The 18,486-nt window shown below is 46.7% G+C and overlaps 1 protein-coding gene across 3 annotated transcripts in view; it reads left to right on the top strand.

The window, feature by feature from the left end:
- Positions 1 to 18,486, top strand: part of atm (ATM serine/threonine kinase) — a 29,191-nt gene that overhangs the window by 265 nt on the left and 10,440 nt on the right. Inside the window, exons 2-41 of one of the 3 annotated variants that reach the window (XM_047335871.1) lie at positions 48 to 251; positions 512 to 626; positions 728 to 846; positions 1,352 to 1,494; positions 1,580 to 1,744; positions 2,320 to 2,485; positions 2,581 to 2,819; positions 3,592 to 3,761; positions 3,875 to 4,053; positions 4,133 to 4,504; positions 5,208 to 5,411; positions 5,503 to 5,604; positions 5,683 to 5,935; positions 6,011 to 6,142; positions 6,901 to 7,026; positions 7,137 to 7,226; positions 7,307 to 7,496; positions 7,990 to 8,183; positions 8,264 to 8,343; positions 8,670 to 8,825; positions 8,970 to 9,045; positions 9,562 to 9,704; positions 9,807 to 9,924; positions 10,391 to 10,561; positions 11,194 to 11,369; positions 11,467 to 11,710; positions 12,288 to 12,403; positions 12,492 to 12,618; positions 12,739 to 12,938; positions 13,586 to 13,760; positions 13,981 to 14,139; positions 14,726 to 14,858; positions 14,958 to 15,053; positions 15,140 to 15,311; positions 15,395 to 15,536; positions 16,272 to 16,448; positions 16,545 to 16,725; positions 17,335 to 17,440; positions 17,975 to 18,133; positions 18,296 to 18,404. In XM_047335871.1, coding sequence (XP_047191827.1) covers positions 555 to 626; positions 728 to 846; positions 1,352 to 1,494; positions 1,580 to 1,744; positions 2,320 to 2,485; positions 2,581 to 2,819; positions 3,592 to 3,761; positions 3,875 to 4,053; positions 4,133 to 4,504; positions 5,208 to 5,411; positions 5,503 to 5,604; positions 5,683 to 5,935; positions 6,011 to 6,142; positions 6,901 to 7,026; positions 7,137 to 7,226; positions 7,307 to 7,496; positions 7,990 to 8,183; positions 8,264 to 8,343; positions 8,670 to 8,825; positions 8,970 to 9,045; positions 9,562 to 9,704; positions 9,807 to 9,924; positions 10,391 to 10,561; positions 11,194 to 11,369; positions 11,467 to 11,710; positions 12,288 to 12,403; positions 12,492 to 12,618; positions 12,739 to 12,938; positions 13,586 to 13,760; positions 13,981 to 14,139; positions 14,726 to 14,858; positions 14,958 to 15,053; positions 15,140 to 15,311; positions 15,395 to 15,536; positions 16,272 to 16,448; positions 16,545 to 16,725; positions 17,335 to 17,440; positions 17,975 to 18,133; positions 18,296 to 18,404 — 6,132 coding nt within the window. In that variant the 5' untranslated portion in view covers positions 48 to 251; positions 512 to 554. Of the gene's footprint in view, positions 1 to 47; positions 252 to 508; positions 627 to 727; positions 847 to 1,351; positions 1,495 to 1,579; positions 1,745 to 2,319; positions 2,486 to 2,580; positions 2,820 to 3,591; positions 3,762 to 3,874; positions 4,054 to 4,132; positions 4,505 to 5,207; positions 5,412 to 5,502; positions 5,605 to 5,682; positions 5,936 to 6,010; positions 6,143 to 6,900; positions 7,027 to 7,136; positions 7,227 to 7,306; positions 7,497 to 7,989; positions 8,184 to 8,263; positions 8,344 to 8,669; positions 8,826 to 8,969; positions 9,046 to 9,561; positions 9,705 to 9,806; positions 9,925 to 10,390; positions 10,562 to 11,193; positions 11,370 to 11,466; positions 11,711 to 12,287; positions 12,404 to 12,491; positions 12,619 to 12,738; positions 12,939 to 13,585; positions 13,761 to 13,980; positions 14,140 to 14,534; positions 14,624 to 14,725; positions 14,859 to 14,957; positions 15,054 to 15,139; positions 15,312 to 15,394; positions 15,537 to 16,271; positions 16,449 to 16,544; positions 16,726 to 17,334; positions 17,441 to 17,974; positions 18,134 to 18,295; positions 18,405 to 18,486 lie in introns of those variants that run through there. The other 2 variants (XM_047335870.1, XR_007031724.1) reach the window with 2 other exon arrangements.

Raw genomic sequence — 18,486 nt, 5'->3', positions numbered from 1 at the left:
AAACAAGTTTAAATTTTTTTAAATTTAAATTTACCGGACTCACTCAGGCGACACCGAGCGTGACCCGGATATGACGCTACAGCGACTTCCCCCCGGCTGCTCCCGGGGCGGGAATTTCCTGCCTGGTCTGCGTGTGTGTGGCAGTACGTCAACGTGTGTGTCACCGCGTTAACGGAGGGATGGAGCAGTTGTCAGAGGAAGCAGAGCAGCGGTGGAGTTGGTGGAGTCCTGCGTCACTGTAACACCGCCAGGTAACGTCTACACGTGCAGCTGCGTGACGACAAATCAGTGCGACACTCTCTGTTTGAGGGCGACAGATCGCAGGGCGATGTTGTTGTGAATGAAAGTGTGGCGACGTTGTGTATTGCTGAAGTATCTCGTCCTCCATGTAAAACAACTTTGCCCACACGTGTTTTGGACAGGGGAGTGAAATGCATTTGCTTATATAGTGTGTTGACATGCATTCATGTCACGTGGACTAATAATAAACAACAACTTCCGGTCTCAGCAGGTACATGAGAAAGTCGACACTGATGAAACACTAGTGGAGCACGATGAGTCTGGCTCTTCACGAGCTGCTGGTCTGCTGCAGGGGGCTGGAGAATGACAAGGCCACAGAGAGAAAGGTCAATGAATCACACTGCATCGCTGCAGCCACAAAGTTTAACCGGTGAGTTTATTAACAGTGTAAATTAATCCAACCCCTCCCTTCTCTTAATCCGTTCAGAAAGAAGCTGAGCGCTTCCGACGGCTCCTGCGAACCCCCGAGGTCGTGCAGGAGTTGGATCGCACCTCAGGAACTAAAGCAAAATCCGCCAAGCAGCTCACATGGGACGCTGTGTTCAGGTAACACCTGCATCATAATGTAAATAACTTTATGTATATAGTTTAAATGGGGGTAACACCAGAGTTCTGTGGGATTTTATTATGCACATGTCTTTGATCTGTGGTGAAATTGGGACTCACAACACTTAACGTTCCATTCATGTTCCATTCTGTGGAAAAATACGTGAAAATTGTACGGTGGCCCTGAAGTGCAAATCACAATCACAAATAGGAAAACAAAACACAACGACAAAACACACAACGGAAAAACATAAAACACACAACGGAAAAACATAAAACACAACGACAAAAAGGCAAAACACACAACAACAAAATGCAAAACACACAACGACAAAGCACACAACGATAAAACACACAATGTCACAATACAAAATGCAAAACACACTGGCGAAACACAGACTGCAAAACAGTTTCTGTTTCTCTTTTGTGATTTGCCGTTTGGAATGTTAAAGTTCAGCCCAGTTTTGCACACACACTCACACTCATATTTTTTTCCTCCCGTCAGATTTCTGCAGCGATACGTCCAGAAGGAAACGGAGAGCATGCAGTCCAGTAAATCCGTCACCGCGACAACGCTGGCCACGCGCAAAAAGAAGATGGCGGAAATGTGCAGTTTGATCAAATACTTTATTCGCTACGCGAACAAACGTGAGGACGCTGGTCTGTACGAGTTTGACCAACAGAGGTTCACGTCGTCATGTGTCACACTGTCTGTTGTTGTCTGTCTCTGCAGGCGGGCCTCGTCTGAAGTGCGGCGAGCTGCTTAGGCACATGATGGAGGTGCTGCAGGGTTCGTACAGCTGCTCGGCATACGGAGAAGATTACAGCAGCCTCCTGGTGAAGGACGTCCTCTCCGTCCGGAAGTACTGGTGTGACATCACCCCGCAGCAGTGGCAAGGTCGGTTGGTCGGCGGTCCACTCGCCTGAATATACAGGAAAATGTACTTCCTGATTTCTTGATATCATCAGTAGAGCTCGACCGATATATCAGTTTTGCCGATATGAGCCTTTCACAAATGTATCAGTATCAGCGCTCATGTTTACTGATACAAAATCTTTTATGTACTTAAAAAACAATGCAGAAAAGAAATTTCTCAATTATATTTAAGGTGGACCCGACCTCCGTGTCAGTCTCTATGTTTCTAAGTCGTGTTGAATACGGGTGTTGAACTAAACAGTCCAGAATACGTCGCGTTCACGTTGAATTTTCAGACGCTGCTGGAAACTGGAAATGGAATCAGCGGTGCGCCACCATAAAGTGTCCCCTGTCAGTTGCTCAGTTGGTTGCAGTTTGCAACCTCACCACCAGATGTTGCCAGAAAATTTAAAAAAAATTACACACAAGGGCTTTTAAACATCTGATAAAAATAAGAAGTAGATTTTTTTTTTCTCTGCTAATTATGTTGTGTTGTACTTTTACCTGGATACTGTCTCTCAGTCAGTGACATGCTGATGTGTTCCTGTCATCTGTAGGTCTTCTGGAGCTGTACTGCGGTTTGTTCAACTCTTCGTCCAAGTCCGTCAACCGTGTGCTGGTGAACAGACTCATCCACATGCTGGTGCGCGGCTGCTGCACGCAGACCGACGGCTTCAGCAACATCCTGTTCGGCTTCTTCTCCAGAGCTCTGCTCAATGCCAGGTGGAAACCTTCTAAACGCCTGTGTCTGATAAATGTTCCTCGAGAAAGATCACAATGTATAAATCGTGTTTAACATGTGAACTCCTACGATCCAGGCAGGAGAAGCACTCGGCCGTCTTGGAGCACCTCGTATCGGCTCTCAACGTCTTCCTGAGGTCGTCGGCGATGAACTGCCGGATGAGGGTGTGTCACCTGGGGGAGGAGCTTCTGCCTTCCGTGCTGCACGTGTGGGCGGACATGAGGCCCAGCGCTGCCCTCAAAGAGGAGATGGTGGAGTTCTTCAACCTGCAGATGTGTGTGCACCACCCCAGAGGAGCCAAGACGCAGGACACAGGTTGAAAGTGATTCTTCCCCTTTGTCTTTCCAGTAGAACGGAAACACAAAAGGGTTTTTTAATCTTTTTTATATGATTCCTAAGATGTTGTTTTCAAACCTTTATGACAAAGAAATGTAATTGAGGCTTGATATTTAAGTTTAACCATAAATTTTATCATTAATAACTATAAAGAAAAAAGAAAAAAATACAACCAAATATATAGAGCTTGTATTAAGAAAATAAACAGAATTTGTTTTGCGTAAAAAAATATTTTTTTTGAATTGTTTATTCTGTACAATAAAATATTTCATATCGGTGAACATAAGCACTGATACGATACGTCTGTGAAAGGCAAATTTCGGCCGATATTATCGGTCAGACTATAATAATTTTCTTTGTTTCGTCATTAAATACAAATTTGATTTGATTTTGTCTTTACTTTTACTCGAATTGATCAAAATTTATCAATTACAAAATTGAAAAACTAACTATTTTCCATGACATAAACCATAAATCTTGTACATACAGTATTTGGGTTCAAAGTGCCCCACTGAGGAAAGTTAGGGTTCATAAATAAAATAAAATAAAAGATAAAAACTAAGTTGTCTTAACATTGAAACTGCCATGAAATTATAGGAATTAATTCCAGAGAGATGGGTGTTTGGTTTGGAAAATGGTCTTGCACTAAGTTTAAGTCAAGATCTAATTATATAATACATTCTTGTAGAGTCTTTTTTAAAATAAACAACCCAATAATATACTTGCCCCGCCCCCTCCTCTCATGTACCAGGTGCACATGCGGAGGACTGGCCTCGGTGGCGCAGTCAGATGTACAACCTGTACGACGCTCTGGTCAGAGAGATCAGTCACATCGGCAGCAGAGGGAAGTACGTGACGGGGACGAGACACATCGCCGTCAAGGACAATCTCATCCAGCTCACGGCCGACATCTGTCACCAGGTGATAACGGAGATCAAGCAATGAATAAATAAATCATATCTCCAATGTGCAACCGTAAGAGGATTCCCTCTTCTGACCTCGACATTCCCTTGATTTTCCCTGCGTGTTTTTAGCTGTTCAGCGATAACAACGACAGCCACGTCCTGGAGGTGACCCAGGCCTCCGGCAGGGTCACGCAGGTGGGGAGTCCCGGCCACAGGGGAGCCAGCAAGCGCCGCCGCATGGAGCTGGGCTGGGAAGTCCTGCGTGACCGTCTGCAGCCTCAGCTCAGTGACTTCGACGTCATACCCTGGTAGGAAAGTCACAACGCAGCAGAACATTTTAAGGTTCTTGGGTTCCCTAACATTCTTCTTTTCACATTCTCCGCTCAGGCTGCAGATCGCCGCGGTGCTCACCTCCAAGTACCCGTCCATGGTGCCCGGCCGGGAGCTGGTGCCGCTGCTCTCGGTGCTGCTGCAGCTGCTGGCGGAGCAGCGGCGAGGCGAGAGGGGACCGTACGTGCTGCGCTGCCTGAGGGAGGTGGCCCGGTGCCAGGCCCGCCACCCGGAGGGCGCCTGCGTCCACGGGGCCGAGTTGGGCAGGTTGTGGGCTCGGGTGTGGGCCCTCGCGCTGCGGGGCGTCAGCTCGCCCCAGACGGAGGCCTTCAGCCTGGACCTGCTGGCCTCCGTCGTCGACGGCGGACTCGTGGACGTGGACAGGGAGTTCTGGAAGCTTTTCTCTGCGTCCGCGTGCAAACTGACGCAGTGAGTTCCCAACGCAAACGTCACTCAGGACATTGAAGGGAAACTTTTCATGCCAGCCCCCTTAGTAGAATACTTTGTTTTGAAATGTGCTTTTTTCCTTTTTTTCTAGATTTTCAAGGAAAAAGGTCAATTACAAAAGTACAATTTATGAATATTTATATAATACTGAACTTTTTTTTATTACATTCCAGCAGACATTATACCAACAAAGCACAATACAACTTAAATTAAATAAATACTTCCACACTGCTGACATTTCGTCCCGCAACGCCGCATTCTGTACACTGGCACCTTTTTGATTGCATCATTAAAAACATTGTTCGGTACAAATTATCCCGCCTTTTCACTTTTTCCGAACAATTTCGGTGGCCGGATATTCGGTGCATCCCCACTGTAAATAGCTGGTATGGCCTAGTGGGTTACACCGCCGGTTTTTGGTACAGAATGTCGGGGTTTGATTCCAAAAACTTCAGCTCAGCTTTCCACAGTGGCTTTATCATCATGTCCTTTCTCCTTCGTGATCTACACAGACGCCACTGAATGTTCCGGAAAGTTCCCTGCTGTTGTGAACGCGTCCGACTCGGACAATCTCCTGCTGCATTCGTCGTGGGTGTGAACGACAAACTGCGGAAAATGTCCTGGGCCCAATTTTACGTACATTTTCTGGAGTTCATGTCACCATGTCTCCCTCCTTCATCCACAGGAGTGCTGCCGTCTGTCTCTGCCGGGCGCTGCTGAAGCGTCCGCTCCCGAAGAGTCTCGTCCCGAGGTCGGGTCGGGACTGTCCGGGGCTCACGGAGGGATCTGGGCCTCCGAGCCTGAAGGAGACGCTCATAGCCTGGCTGCTGATGAGTGATCAGAGTGATGAGATGGAAGAGAACTCCAGACCTCACCCCATCATCTGCAGGTCTGTCGGCGTGTTCAGATTTGACAGTAGATATTTCTCTTCTGACTTTAAAGGTCTGTATATTTACGTTTTCTTATGATCTCGTGTACAGGGACTTTCCCTCTAATCTAACGGCAGACATCTTGGTCTCCCTGACGTTGAAAGACACCAGGGCCGGCCTGAGGTTTCTGCTCGGTGCCGAGGGAGCTGAGAGGTGAAGACGCCGCCCTGATCAACACAATTCATGTGTTCATACACAACATAACAGTTCCGTTTTCTTTTTTCCCCAAAGTGCCTTTTGCCAGGAACAATGTTCATTTGATGCGAAAGACGACCTGGACGACATCGAGAGGCTTTACCTCCAGTTCAGCTTCAACGCGCCGCCGCTGGAGGTCCAAGGTACCGGAGAGTCGCCGAGGTCGTCGGCGTCGTCAGCTGACGACGGCCAGTTCGCCACCCCGGCCGTCGTCCCCGGTCTCCGACACAAGCTGGAGCAGTCCCTGCTCTGCGTGGCCGCCACTTTACTCAACTGCTACTCGCCTGATGTGAGTGGAAGTGAATGCTCGCGTGTGTGTTCATGTGTGTCTGCGTAGTGTTTCACGGGTTTGTGTTCGTCACAGTCTCCGTCCACGACTCCAGAGTGCCTGGTGCGCTGCGTTGCTCTGCTGACCGGCGTTCTGGCAGGTTACGTCTCCACCGGGGTTCTTACCGAAGAAGACGCCGGCCAATCACAGCTCCTCAACAAGGCGAAGGTATAAAACGCTCACAGTCACAATCTAAAGTGTCAGGGCGTTAAGACGAACCAACGCTCATTGTTTTCATTTGATCCGGTTAGTTCTGGTTTCATAATGCCATGTTGCGACGCACTAAAGAACTTTATATGACAAACCTGCGTCCTGTCGTCATCACCTGAGCTTGACTCTGATGGTTTGTAGATGGGCGTGCATCTGACGAATCCTTTTCTATATCCTCTCAGAACATAACTTTGACATTTTGGCGTTTTTATACATTCTTTTTTTTTCAAGTTGACTTTTATGTTTTTTCGGACCAAATTGCAAATTTCGTCTCCTCCTCTCCCCAGGTGTTACCCCGGCTCATTTTTACACTTATTCTTTTTCCAATTCTTTTTATTCTTCTATGACAACTCGCTGCCTCGACTTCCTGTACGTGGTCCGAAAGTCAGAACCATACGGTGGCCCGTAGTGCAAATCACAATGACAAATCCCCAAAAAAGGCCAATTCTGGGCCAATGTAGAACCATCAAAGAAAGTGTTTTCACCCTGCTAACGAACCAAAACCATGGTTCAGTTTGATCCGTTGTCCGAGGAACTTTTCACACCTGCAGTTTGGGTCCGGACCAAACAAGGGCGGTGTGAAAACGCCCTTAGTGCTAATAAACAGTTTTCCTGGTACTTTGCGACCACATTTATGTTAAATAATAAAATGTAACAGTTGAAATTAAAACTTTTTTTTTTTTTAATTTTGAGGTTGTTAACGTTTTTGTCTCCAGACCGTGGCCCAGGACTTCGCTGGGTTTGTCTCGAGTGTGAAAGTGAAGATGACAGAGGAGGCGACCATGAGCGCGCTGAGGTCCGTCATGAAGCTGTGCACGCAGTCGGCCAGCAGGAGGAACATGGTAAGAGAAAAATGAGGGCGTTAACATGACATTAAAGTCAATTTATGGACAATTGGGCCTTTGACAAACCAAGTATTAGAATTCAAAACCCTTTGTCTTCTCCTCTGCAGGATAATGTTTGTCCCGTCGCCTCTGGTCTGTTCCTCATGACACTGCCGGCCAGTCTGCTCAGTGAACTAGCAGAGATCTGCAAACTGTTGGTAAGTGGCGGATAAACAGTCGAGATTCAAGATGTGTGAATTCAGTGAATTTAAACCCACTTCCCTTTTCTCTCTTTTAGCTCAGCAGCATTTCCAAGAGAGCCAGTGTTGTGGACGAAGACGACCACGTGGACGATGACTGTGACGTGACCAGGACTCAACCAGGGGACGACTTTGACCTGTTTGAGGACGGTGAAGAGTCCCACAGCAGCAGCAGCAGTGGGGCCCACAGGCCGAAGGGAGAGAACACCGACGCCTCCTGTGGGCCAGGTACGGTAGAAAGGGAATCTCCTGGTGCCTTTCATTGGATGGAGAACAGTTTGGTATCATCTATAGTAATTAAGGAATTAAAAAACAAATTATACCTTTTCCTAAAAGGTTAAAACAGCTCCTGGTGTCTTAAATTCCATATTGTCATTTGTTGGATGTTCTTTTTTTGTGTGTGCTCAAGAGTTGCAGGCGGGCGGGGGTAGGTAGGCAGGAAGGCGGGTGGGGGTAGGAAGGCAGGAAGGCAGATAGGTAGGTGTAGGTAAGCAGGTAGGTAGGTGAAGGTAGGAAGGAAGGAAGGAAGGAAGGAAGGTAGGTAGGTAGGTATGTATGTAGGTGTAGGTAGAAACGTAGGTAGGTGAAGGTAGGTAGGTAGGTAGGTAGGCAGGCAGGAAGGTAGGGTAGGTATGTTATATGTTATCAGCCGGGCTCCACTGACATCCACCAGGTTTTGAACGGAACTGAAGATGTCGATCATGGTTCTGTTCTCCCTCAGGTGCTAAGAGCCTGTTGGCGGAGGAACACCTGGCCCAGCAGGACACGGCCCTCCTCGCCGTCCTGGAGTTCCTGTGCGAGTGCAGCTCGGCCCGGCACGTCCGCACTCTGCTCTTCAAGCCGCAGGAGGTGCGGCGCCGGCTGCTGCTGCTGCTGGAGCAGGTGGACTTCAGCAAACCGCTGCACCTCAACATGGTGAGTCAACAGTGGGTGTTGTTGCTGGAGGAGATGCTGCTTCAGCTGCCGGGAACTAAACATCCGGTTTCTCTTTGCAGTATCTTGTTCTGCTCAAGAAGCTTCCTGCCCAGGACTCGCTGTCTCCAGAGGAATTTGACTCGCTGCTCCGTCCTCTGGCGTAAGGAAAAACACGTCCGCTCGACAAATATATTTCATACGGGGAATAGAGCAGTTGTTGATAATACACACGGTGACCTGATATGTTTGTGATGTTGTGTGTTAGTTCTCCTTCTCATGCTGAGTCGTGATGGGCGGACTAAACGTACCAATGTATTTAGCCAAATTTTAATTTATGTAATAACACTAATTACAAAAAAAAACGTAAATTCATTCCACGCTTTCCAAAGTGCAGGAAGAGTTTACGGAAATATGTCCGAATCAACATTTGCGTTCTCACATGCGTCAGTGTGAATACGTGTCTCTGTGTGTGTCTGTTGTGTCCAGAGACCTGTGTGGTCTGTACCGTCAGGACCAAGAGATCTGCGCTGCCGTGCTGCTCGGCCTCTTACCCTCCATCAGGAGTCTGGGGAAAACCCACCACCTGCCGGAGGAGATGAGACACGTGCAGGGATCCCTGCTGAAGGTCTTGTCTGCATTCTGGTCAGTGGAACATTTTTTTATACCGTGAACTTGTGCAGGGGCTGGTTTGAAATGATGAAACGAAGCCTGAGGTTGTTAATTGAAATGTGTTTCCATAATCCGAATCTGTCTTTTGACCCTTCATCCATTCTGTTTTATTTTAAGTTTCCTGAGCCAAACAGGGAAGTGTGTCGCAGCTGTACGAGCCGCGTTGGTGCAATGTCTGGTTGCTCTACTGGAGGTGAGTTCTGTTTCACTCACTGGGAATAAATACTGCTTTTAGACATACGCACTTCAGTCCGGATGTTTTTCCTGAACTTTTCCGGAGGAGCAAATGTTGCTCCGGTCATTTTCCAGAACTTTTACTAAATTAATCGCCAACTATCTCAGCTTCTTAAATGTGAATATTTTCTGGTTTCTTTGCTCCTCGATGACGGGAAACAAAATATCTTTGGTATCCTGGACAAAACTAAACATCGTCTTGGTGGTTTGGGGAAACACGATCGCCATTTTCTCCATTTTATGAACCAAAGAACTAATCGAGACAATAATCGACTGATTAATCGACAATGAAATAATCGTAAGTCGCAGCCCCAGAGGAAATGTATTGGAGAAATGTTTCCCAGTCTCACTCAAGAAAAAACACGGTGGACACATCTTTCCCTCCCTCTTCGTTGTTTGAACGTTCTTTCTGTGATTCGGTTCCACTATCGTTCCGTCAGCATCCATCCTGACGTCCCTCTCTCCTCTCCGACAGGCCGACCCGTGTTGTAAGTGGGCGGTCCTGAGCATCCGGGGGCCCGACGAAGAGGAGGACCGCCCAGTGGCCGTCATCCTCCCGTCTCACCTCGCAGACGCCCACCACCAGGTCCGCATGCTGGTGGCCATGTCAGTGGAGAGGTGAGCTGATAGGCTGGGAGCCAACGCCGCCGCTGACACTGTCTCAAGATAAATGTCACGGACGGATCTGATTCTCCTTTTTTTTTTTTTTTTTGTATCCAGGTTGTTTCTGGAGGTGAAACCGGAGCTTCCTGATAAAAGACAGATGCTGCCGCTCAAACACCAGCAGGCTGCGTTTGAGAACGTCTACGTGAAGGCTCAGGAGGGGATGAGGCTCCCGGTGAGTTCATTTCCCTGTTGCCACAAATTCAGGAAAGGCTTTTTAATTTTGTAATATTTGTTCGTAGGTCTGGACGATATGGCCTATGAATAATATCGCAATATATTTTTGATATATCGCGATACACGATATATATATCGCGTTTTTAAAAAAATCTCCTCTAAAGCACTTCATAAATGAACAATTCGATACAGACACACACACCAGTGCGATGATTCTAGTCATCCCTGCAACCAGCGTCTGTATTAAAACATTCTTTAATCTTAATTATTATTCATTATTGGTTTCTATTGGGACAATGTTAAACTTCAAAGCAAGTCTTATGCCTTTACAACATGTTACGTGACAATTTGTAGTCGCGGTATTTGCGATATAGTCACCTAATACATCTCATGCGCAACAGGCCACGCACCCCTAGTTGTTCGTGTTCAGCCTCTTTGACCACTCACTTTGCGACGGCACACAGAGGAGCAGCTCCCCGGAGGACCAGCCGGACGAGGCCTTCAACCGCAAGGCCACGCTGCTGAAGAGTCTGTCCGTGGTGCTGTGCTGCAGCCCGGTGTGTGAGAAGCAGTGTCTGTTCGCCCTCTTCCAGTCCTACAAGGAGAACAACGTGGAGGAGCAGCTCATTAAAAAGGTGAAATGTCTCAGAGACGCTGTTTTTAATATTTTACATAGTTTCAGGATTTCTGGCTTGTCCTGCAGTATCATGCCAGTGATGCACTTTGAGGCACTAATGTGATACTCGAGTGAACTTTGTGCTTCAGGTCGAGCTGCATTATACGTGTCACTGTTGAGCCCAACAACATGTGAATTGGCTGCCCCCTTTTTTTCTTAAAATGCGTGATAAGGCTTAACATCACTTAATGTGCAAAAGCAGTGATCAATAATCACCTAATTTCTCTCAGATATGATTGGTCATAAACACTTACACCTCTCACAATCCTATAATTATGGAGGTTATCTTACATTCGGCCTTTCCCCCCATAGAAGCCTATTATAAGAAAAAGGCTTAATGTGTTTAATGTAAGATAACTTCCATAATTATAGAATTGCAGTTTTGATTTTTTTCACAGGTGTAAGTGTTCACGACGAAGCATATCTGAGGGAAATTTGGTGATAATTGATCGCTGCTTTGGCACATTACGTGTCTTTAAAGCCTTTTGACGTTAAACATTACGCGTTTTAGAAGCACCCCCCCGCTTTTTCCTTTAAAACAATAAACTCCAGAAAGACCAGAGCGAGATTAACTCTTCTTCTTCTCGACAGATGTTGTGCAGCGTGTCTCGAGCGCTCGGCTACAGGAGTGTGAAGTCGTTCGTCACCTCTCACCTGTACTACCTGGTGTCCGAGTGGCTCGCGCAGAGACAGTCGGACGACCGATACACTCTGGGCTCGTTCCCCTTCGCGCTCCTCGACCACGACGCCGCCACAGATTTCTACAAGTGAGGAAATAAACTTTCGTTCGGTGTCACGGGTCCAGACTGGGGTGTCGTTTGGTTGCTGTGGTTGCATGAACTCTCGTCTCATTTCCTGTCGTAGCTCCTCCTACCAGGTGCTGATCCCCCACCTGGTCTTCCTGGACGACTTTGAGCAGGTGAAGTCCATCGGCCGGCGCCTGGAGAAGGACTGGAGGGAGCTGCTGGCCGACTGCTTCCCCAAGATCATGGTGAACATCCTGCCCTACTTCGCCCTGTCGGGCCAGGACTCGCAGGTCGCCCGGCAGAGGGAGACGGCACACAAGGTGTACGACCTGCTCAAAGACGCCGAGTGTCTGGGCAAACAGGTAAATCACATCTGGGGTTCGACCCATCACCTCTTGTGGCTTTTTCTAGTGTAGCTACATGAGGACAAATTGAAGAAGAAAAGAGAGGATTTAGGAAAACGGCACATATGAGAAGGCCTGTCACAATAATGTATGACAGATGAATATGAATGCAAATGGTTTCTAATGACGTCAATCATAACCATTGCTATTTGTTGACATAAGAATGAAAGTCAACTATAGTCCAGCAAAGTCTCTCTGCTTCTAACCTCTTAATTCTTTACTGGTTTTGGTCGATAAAATGTCAAAAAATATGGAATTCTATTTCTTCAAATTGCTTATTTTGTCTGAGGCCTAAACTCAAGCCTAAATTTTGGATAACATTTCTCTGAGCAGCAACACAATTCGTGTAGGACGACCAATAGGCCTCTACTGCGAGCTCACATGATTCCGTATTTAAAAAAATGGTCTTAAAATGACGATAATATCGTTTACCGCGATCATTTCTGGGACGATACATCGTGAACCCAAAAAGTCGTTATCTTGACAGACGCACATGTGAGTGATGATAGAGCACGTGTTCTCCTGGTGTCCGCAGCGAATCGACAGCCTCATCCACACGAACCTGCCCGACATCGTGGTGGAGCTGCTGATGACTCTGCATGAAGGAGGCGGAGCCGAGGGAGACGAAGGAGACCTGAAACGCTTCATAGGGTAATGGCAGTTAAAGTTATTCCACTTTTATTTATTCTTCCTAAAAAAAAATGTGGGACTCCTTACTAACTGTGTGACGCCCGCTCAGTGAACTGGACCCGGTACCAAACCCACCGCACTTCAGCTCCTACGTCATCAAGGCGACTCTGGACTACCTGAGCAAGTGCCACAGCACCAACCACAGGTCCCTGGTGGCCATTCTGTCAAAAACACCGGTACGGTCTCTCTCTCTCTCTCTCTCTCTCTCTCTCTCTCTCTCTCTCTCTCTTTCTACACGTGAGGTTTCTTGATATTTTTTTAATTATGATTCATTGGATTTTGATCATCTTCTGTAGATTTCCATCCAGCGGATCCTGCTGGCGGTATGCGAACGAGCCGCCGCGACGACCAACGGCTACGAGCGTCACCGCATCCTCCTCATGTATCACCTGTTCGTCAGCCTGCTGCTCCGGGAGGTGAAGGACGGCCTGGGAGGAGCCTGGGCCTTCGTCCTCAGGGACATCATCTTCACACTCATACATCACATCAACAGCAGGTGTTCTCTCACACACACACACGCACACACACACACACACACACACACACACACACACACACACTCACACTCACACTCACACTCACACTCACACACACACACACACACAAATGAAACGAGCCAAAAGTCCGTATGAGATCAACCTCATTTTAAGAAAAACATGTTTTATTCACAATGTCGTTGGGAAGCGCTACACTACCCACAATCCCTAAAGTGCAACATCGATGTCTCTGATTGGTGGAGCTGGCTTGGTACCACGCTACAATATATTACAACACAATTTTTTAACAATATAAGGTTTTATTCAAGAAGAAGCTAAACTGTTGGTTGGAGGTCGTTGTAAAGGAATTCGCAATGGATTATGGGATGTGTAGTTCCTTCACTCTAAAATATAATTACATACAAACTCTTGTCCCTCTACCTTTTTTTCTGTTTTCCAATTGTTATTATCTTTGCTCCGAAAAAATCTTTTACGGTTACGATTCATCTCTTGGTTTATTGTCTGAAAACTCTTTATAAGAGGATTTTATGAAACATGAATAAATGGGAAAAATTCACTTCTGGAAACCGAAGCCGTTTTTTTTTTTAAAGTGGGCGTGTCACCGTTGAGCGCTGTATAAATCGGGGCTTTCCTTTTCCGTCTGCAGACCCGTTCAGTGCGACGAGGTCTCGACCCGCAGCCTGTGTCTGTGCTGCGACCTGTTGACCTCCGTGTGTCAGGCGGCCCTGCGGTTCTGCGACGACGCTCTGGACTGCCACCTGCAGGTCGTCGTGGGAACGCTCACCGCACAGGTGACCGGCCGGCCGGCCATCTCCCAACAGGTTTGTGACGAGCAGCGTATTTCTCTGGGGTTTTTTAATCAGTCATTGTTAAAACAACAATATTGTGACTTTATACCTTTTTCCCAATCAAATTTTTATCTGTTTAAAAAGCCCCTATGAAAACATTTTCATTATTTTTGTGACATTGTCGCCTTCTTTCTTTTTTAAGGAATTATCAGCCACACACATTTTCACCTCCAACTCCTCTCTGCTCCTCCAGGTTCTCGGTCTGTTGCAGTTTCTCGTGATCGAGAACCAGCACAAGTTGAGCGGAGCCATCAGCCGGCTGGAGCCTTTTCCCGACCTGCCGGAGTTCCGGGACCTGCGCTCTGTGCAGCACCGGCTCAAGTACAACACGGGCACCTTCACGCTGCGAGAGGTGACGGCAGCAGACACACACACACACACACACACACACACACACACATCATCATCACTGTCTTAATATATAATCTATTTCAAATAGTAGTTGAGTACAAGAATTTTTTATGTAAAATAAACAGTCAAAATAATCTCACATACACTAGTCAATAGCGCCACCTAGTGGTCAGACTTCTGTTTTTGATTTCATGTGTGGCCAATGTGAGGGACACAAATGATAAGAAGAATTACAGGTCGTCATGGAGGAGTCCAACCAAAGCTGTTTCCAGACAAAAACTCTGGAAAAATTGGGTCCGGACGTTTTCCAGAGTTTGCTGCTCACATATGAAGAATGCAGCAAGAGATTGTCCGGCTCAGACTCGTTCTTATTAGGGGTTCTAACATTCACGCTAGGGCTGGAGCTCCTCACTCGCTGTGAATCTTCTGGAAATTTTTCGTAGAGAAAATACGCGGAGCAACATTTGCATTCTGGAAAAGTGCAGGGAGAGTTTTTGGACGCATATGTTGCTTGTGTGTTTGGAGGGGTGGAAATGTCGTCTCACATTTCATCACTGACCCACCTCCTCCGTGTTCCCTCTCACCAGGAGATCGTTCACTTCCTGTCGGTGACGTCCTGCGACTCCTTGCCTCTGACCCGACTGGAGGGACTGAAGGAGTTGACCCGACAGCTGCACGACAAGAAGGCACAGATCCCAGGCCTGCTCAGAGAGTGTCACGGTACCCTGCCACACGAGGAATAGAACATTATCTATGCATTAAGAAATAAATAAATAAGGAATGTTAAAGGCCTAATGTCTGTCTGTATCCGCCTCGCAGCCGAGCCCCGCGACAGCGTGCTGGTCAAACTGGTCCTCAGTCTGCTGCAGCTCTGCAAGCTGGCGGCCAACCACCCGGGAGGAGCCGACATACTCGGTATTAAATCACAAATAACCGCGTCTGGAGAGTTTGATTCATTTGTAAAAAGGTTTACAACTCAAGTCTTTATATCTCTCCTGCAGAGGCGGCGGGGAGCTGCCTGGGAGAACTGGGTCCGGTGGACTTCTCCACCATCGCCCTGCTGCACGGCAGAGACCCGCTGTACGAGAAGGCCGTGTCCCTCTTCGCCGGCGCCGAGTCGCAGGGTCTCTACGTCGTCCTGAACTGCGTGAACGACGCGCTCACTCAGCAGCGGTACGGCGAACCCTCACCCTCCGGGAGGTCAGCGCGAAGTGTGTGTGTGTTAATGTTGACTGATTTGATTGTGTGTGTGTCAGTATCGAGGTGAGGCGAGCAGCGGCTCAGTGTGTGAAGAACGTCCTGGCGACGCAGTCCGGAGTCGACTTCTGGGAGCAGCACAAAGACAACAGAGACCCCATGCTGGTCTACCTCAACCCCTTCAGGACGGCTAAGAGCAAGGTGAGTCCGGGGGCCGTGTGAGCGTCCAGTCGCATCTCCACCGAATCAACCTGGAACTTTTTTAGGGCGTCTTCAGACTTGAAAAATCCGATAGTAATAGTTTTGTTGCGATCCTGTCGTCATCACCGACTTGGGCTGCGTTTCCCCGATGCTTGTCTCTGATTGGTTCGTGGACGGACGAGTGCCTGACGTCGTTGTGTCGTCACTGTCCTCTCTCGTCCTCTCAGAATATAACATTCCAGCATTTTTATGCGTTTTTTTCAAGTTGACTTTTTACAACAGTTCATCTACTAAATTAATCGCCAACTATTTTGATGATCGATTTATCGGTTTCAAGTAGTTTTCATGGAAAAAAAGTCATAATTCTCTGATTTCAGCTTCTTCAATGTGAATATTTTCTGGTTTCTTTGCTCCTCGTGACAGTGACCTGAATATCTTTGGTGTGTCGACAAAACAAAACATCATTGGGTGATTTGGGAAACACGATCAACATTTTCCATCATTTTTCTGAACCAAACAACTGATTGATTTATCGAGAAAATAATCGACAGATTAATCGAAAATGAAAATAATCGTTAGTTGCAGCCTTAAATTAAATATTTCGTCTCTTCTTTTTCCGGTTCTGTTTCTTCTATGATAACTCGCTGACGCAACTTCCTGTAGTTGGTCCGAAAGTCACACTGACAGTCGACGGTTCTCGTTTTTGTCAAGTTGACTTTGACACCTTGTCATCAGGTGGCTGCTGTGAGTGCTGCGGAGAGTTCGGAGGCCAGGGAGCAGCTGGAGAGCCAGGAGTTGTGGATTCCTCAGGCGGGCGGCCACGAGGCCTGGCTGCGGGCTCTGTGCACCGCCCTGCTGGACTGCGGCGGTGTCAAGAGTGAAGCTCTGCTGCTGTCGAGGCCGCTGTGTCTGGTAAGAACACGGAAGTGAAGACGTGGATCCACCTGCTCTAATATCTACAAGAGCTGCCAGGTCTTAACTACACCTTCACCTGTCGTCCGCCTCCAGGTGAAGGTGGACGTCTGTCAGAGGCTGCTGCCGCTCATCGTCCACTCCGTCCTGCTGGGCGACGCCGACGGCTCGTGGAGGACGTCGCTCTCCTCCCACATCCAGGACTTCTTCAGCTTCTGCTGCAGGAGCAGCGCTCAGGCCTCCAGTCGCTCTGCCACGCCGCTCAACTCCGACTCTGGTACGTTAGTCACTCACGATAACGAGACTATTTATTTTCTCCTCGTGGTCGTGGAGCTTATTCCTGACATGCAGTCAAAACTCAAAACTCTAGTCCAGTCTGTCGCCGGGTCAACACAGTTCAGAGTCTCTGGTCTTTGTCTGTGAACTCCTTCATGTGAACATCTACACACAGAATTATGAATCGTTATAATTTGTTTTTTTCCCAGTGGGTTGTTTTATCTCCACACAGAGTAAATCATAATGTATGACCTCACCTCATTCATCATTAACTGGAACGTCAGGATTTTTTTCTTTTCTTTTTTAAAATTCTTTTCATGTCATACTTTCCCCCAAAAAATATTTGAATTTTTGGACATGACCAAAAGGTATGGGAGTGATGAGCGTCCGGGTTTCCACACTTAATTAACTTGTAAAACATTATTCTCTATGATTATTCCTCCAGCGTTACACCCTTTCTTTTTTTGTGTGCTCAACTCTCACGAACAGCTCTGATTTATCGGATAATGATTATGATCTATTCATTGATTTTATAAAAATTCATGTTCACAAAGTCTTTGTCTTTTTCTCAGTTTTGTGATCAACGTTTATTATTTATGAATCTTTACAGAGTCGGACTCGTCCAGTCAGGGTCTGTATGACAAGAGCTCTCTGAGAACCATGTTGGCAGTTATTGATTATCTGAGACACCAGCAGAGACCGACGGACTCCGACAGGTTTGTGATCTTATTAACATTTCATATGTTTAAAGATAAACAGATGTTTTGAGTCTGACCGATAAGGATTTTTTTTTGTTACCCAAACCCTATCCAATATACATCGTCCGATATTTTTTTAGGAATGCGATATTTTATTAAACATTGACAAATTTACAAAATAAATAAGTAAATATGTATGTATATATATATATATTTTTTTTTTCATTTTTTATCTGTCAGTGATACCTAAAATGTTGTGAAGTGATGGTTTAGTTTGACCATAAAACTTTATCAAAAGTAATATCATAAGAAGTTAAACCAATCAAATATATAGAACTTGAATTAAGAGATTTAAACACAATTTATTTTACGTTAAATGTAAAACACAAATGCACTTTTTTTTCTGCATTGTTTATTTTGTACAATAAAAGATTTCATATTGGTAAACATGTCTGTGAAAGGCTCATATCAGTCGGGCTCCAGTTTAAATGTTATTCATTATGCGTCCTTGTGTCTTTACCGCCGCTGGCGCTCGTTGTTTCCGTCCTCCAGTAAATCCTGCGGCACCGTGTGTAACTCCAACTTCTGGCTGGAGCTCAACTACCTGGAAGTGGCCAAAGCGGCTCAGTCGTGCGCCGCTCACTTCACGGCGCTGCTCTACACGGAGATCTACGTGGACAAGATCAGAGCCAACATGGAGGAGAGCCGCAGGTCCGCAGGGAGGAAATCACATCATTCTCAATGTGTTGGATTAAAACACCTTTATTATATTACGTTTTTTTTGTATTTTAATTCAGTATTTTATCTTTTTGAGTTTGTTTTTTTCCCCCGAATCTCTTTTTTTAATAATCCGTGTATTCACCAAATGTGCAGAACCAAGTCCAGGGCGACGTACAAGCTCAGTTTTGAGGAGCACAGCCAGAAGTTCACCGTGTCCAGTCTGACGGAGAAGAGTATGGAGGACGCCAGCATCAGTCTGCAGGTCCGCTCTTCATGTCTCACCTCAGAACATCATTTTGTTTTGTCAGCGTATGAAGACAATATGTATAAAATAGTTTGCAGGT

Source organism: Scophthalmus maximus, chromosome 11, assembly GCF_022379125.1.
Source record: "Scophthalmus maximus strain ysfricsl-2021 chromosome 11, ASM2237912v1, whole genome shotgun sequence".
Lineage (NCBI taxonomy): Eukaryota > Metazoa > Chordata > Actinopteri > Pleuronectiformes > Scophthalmidae > Scophthalmus > Scophthalmus maximus.
The sequence above is the reverse complement of the archived record's forward strand: the minus strand, read 5'-3'. Positions and strand labels throughout refer to the sequence as shown.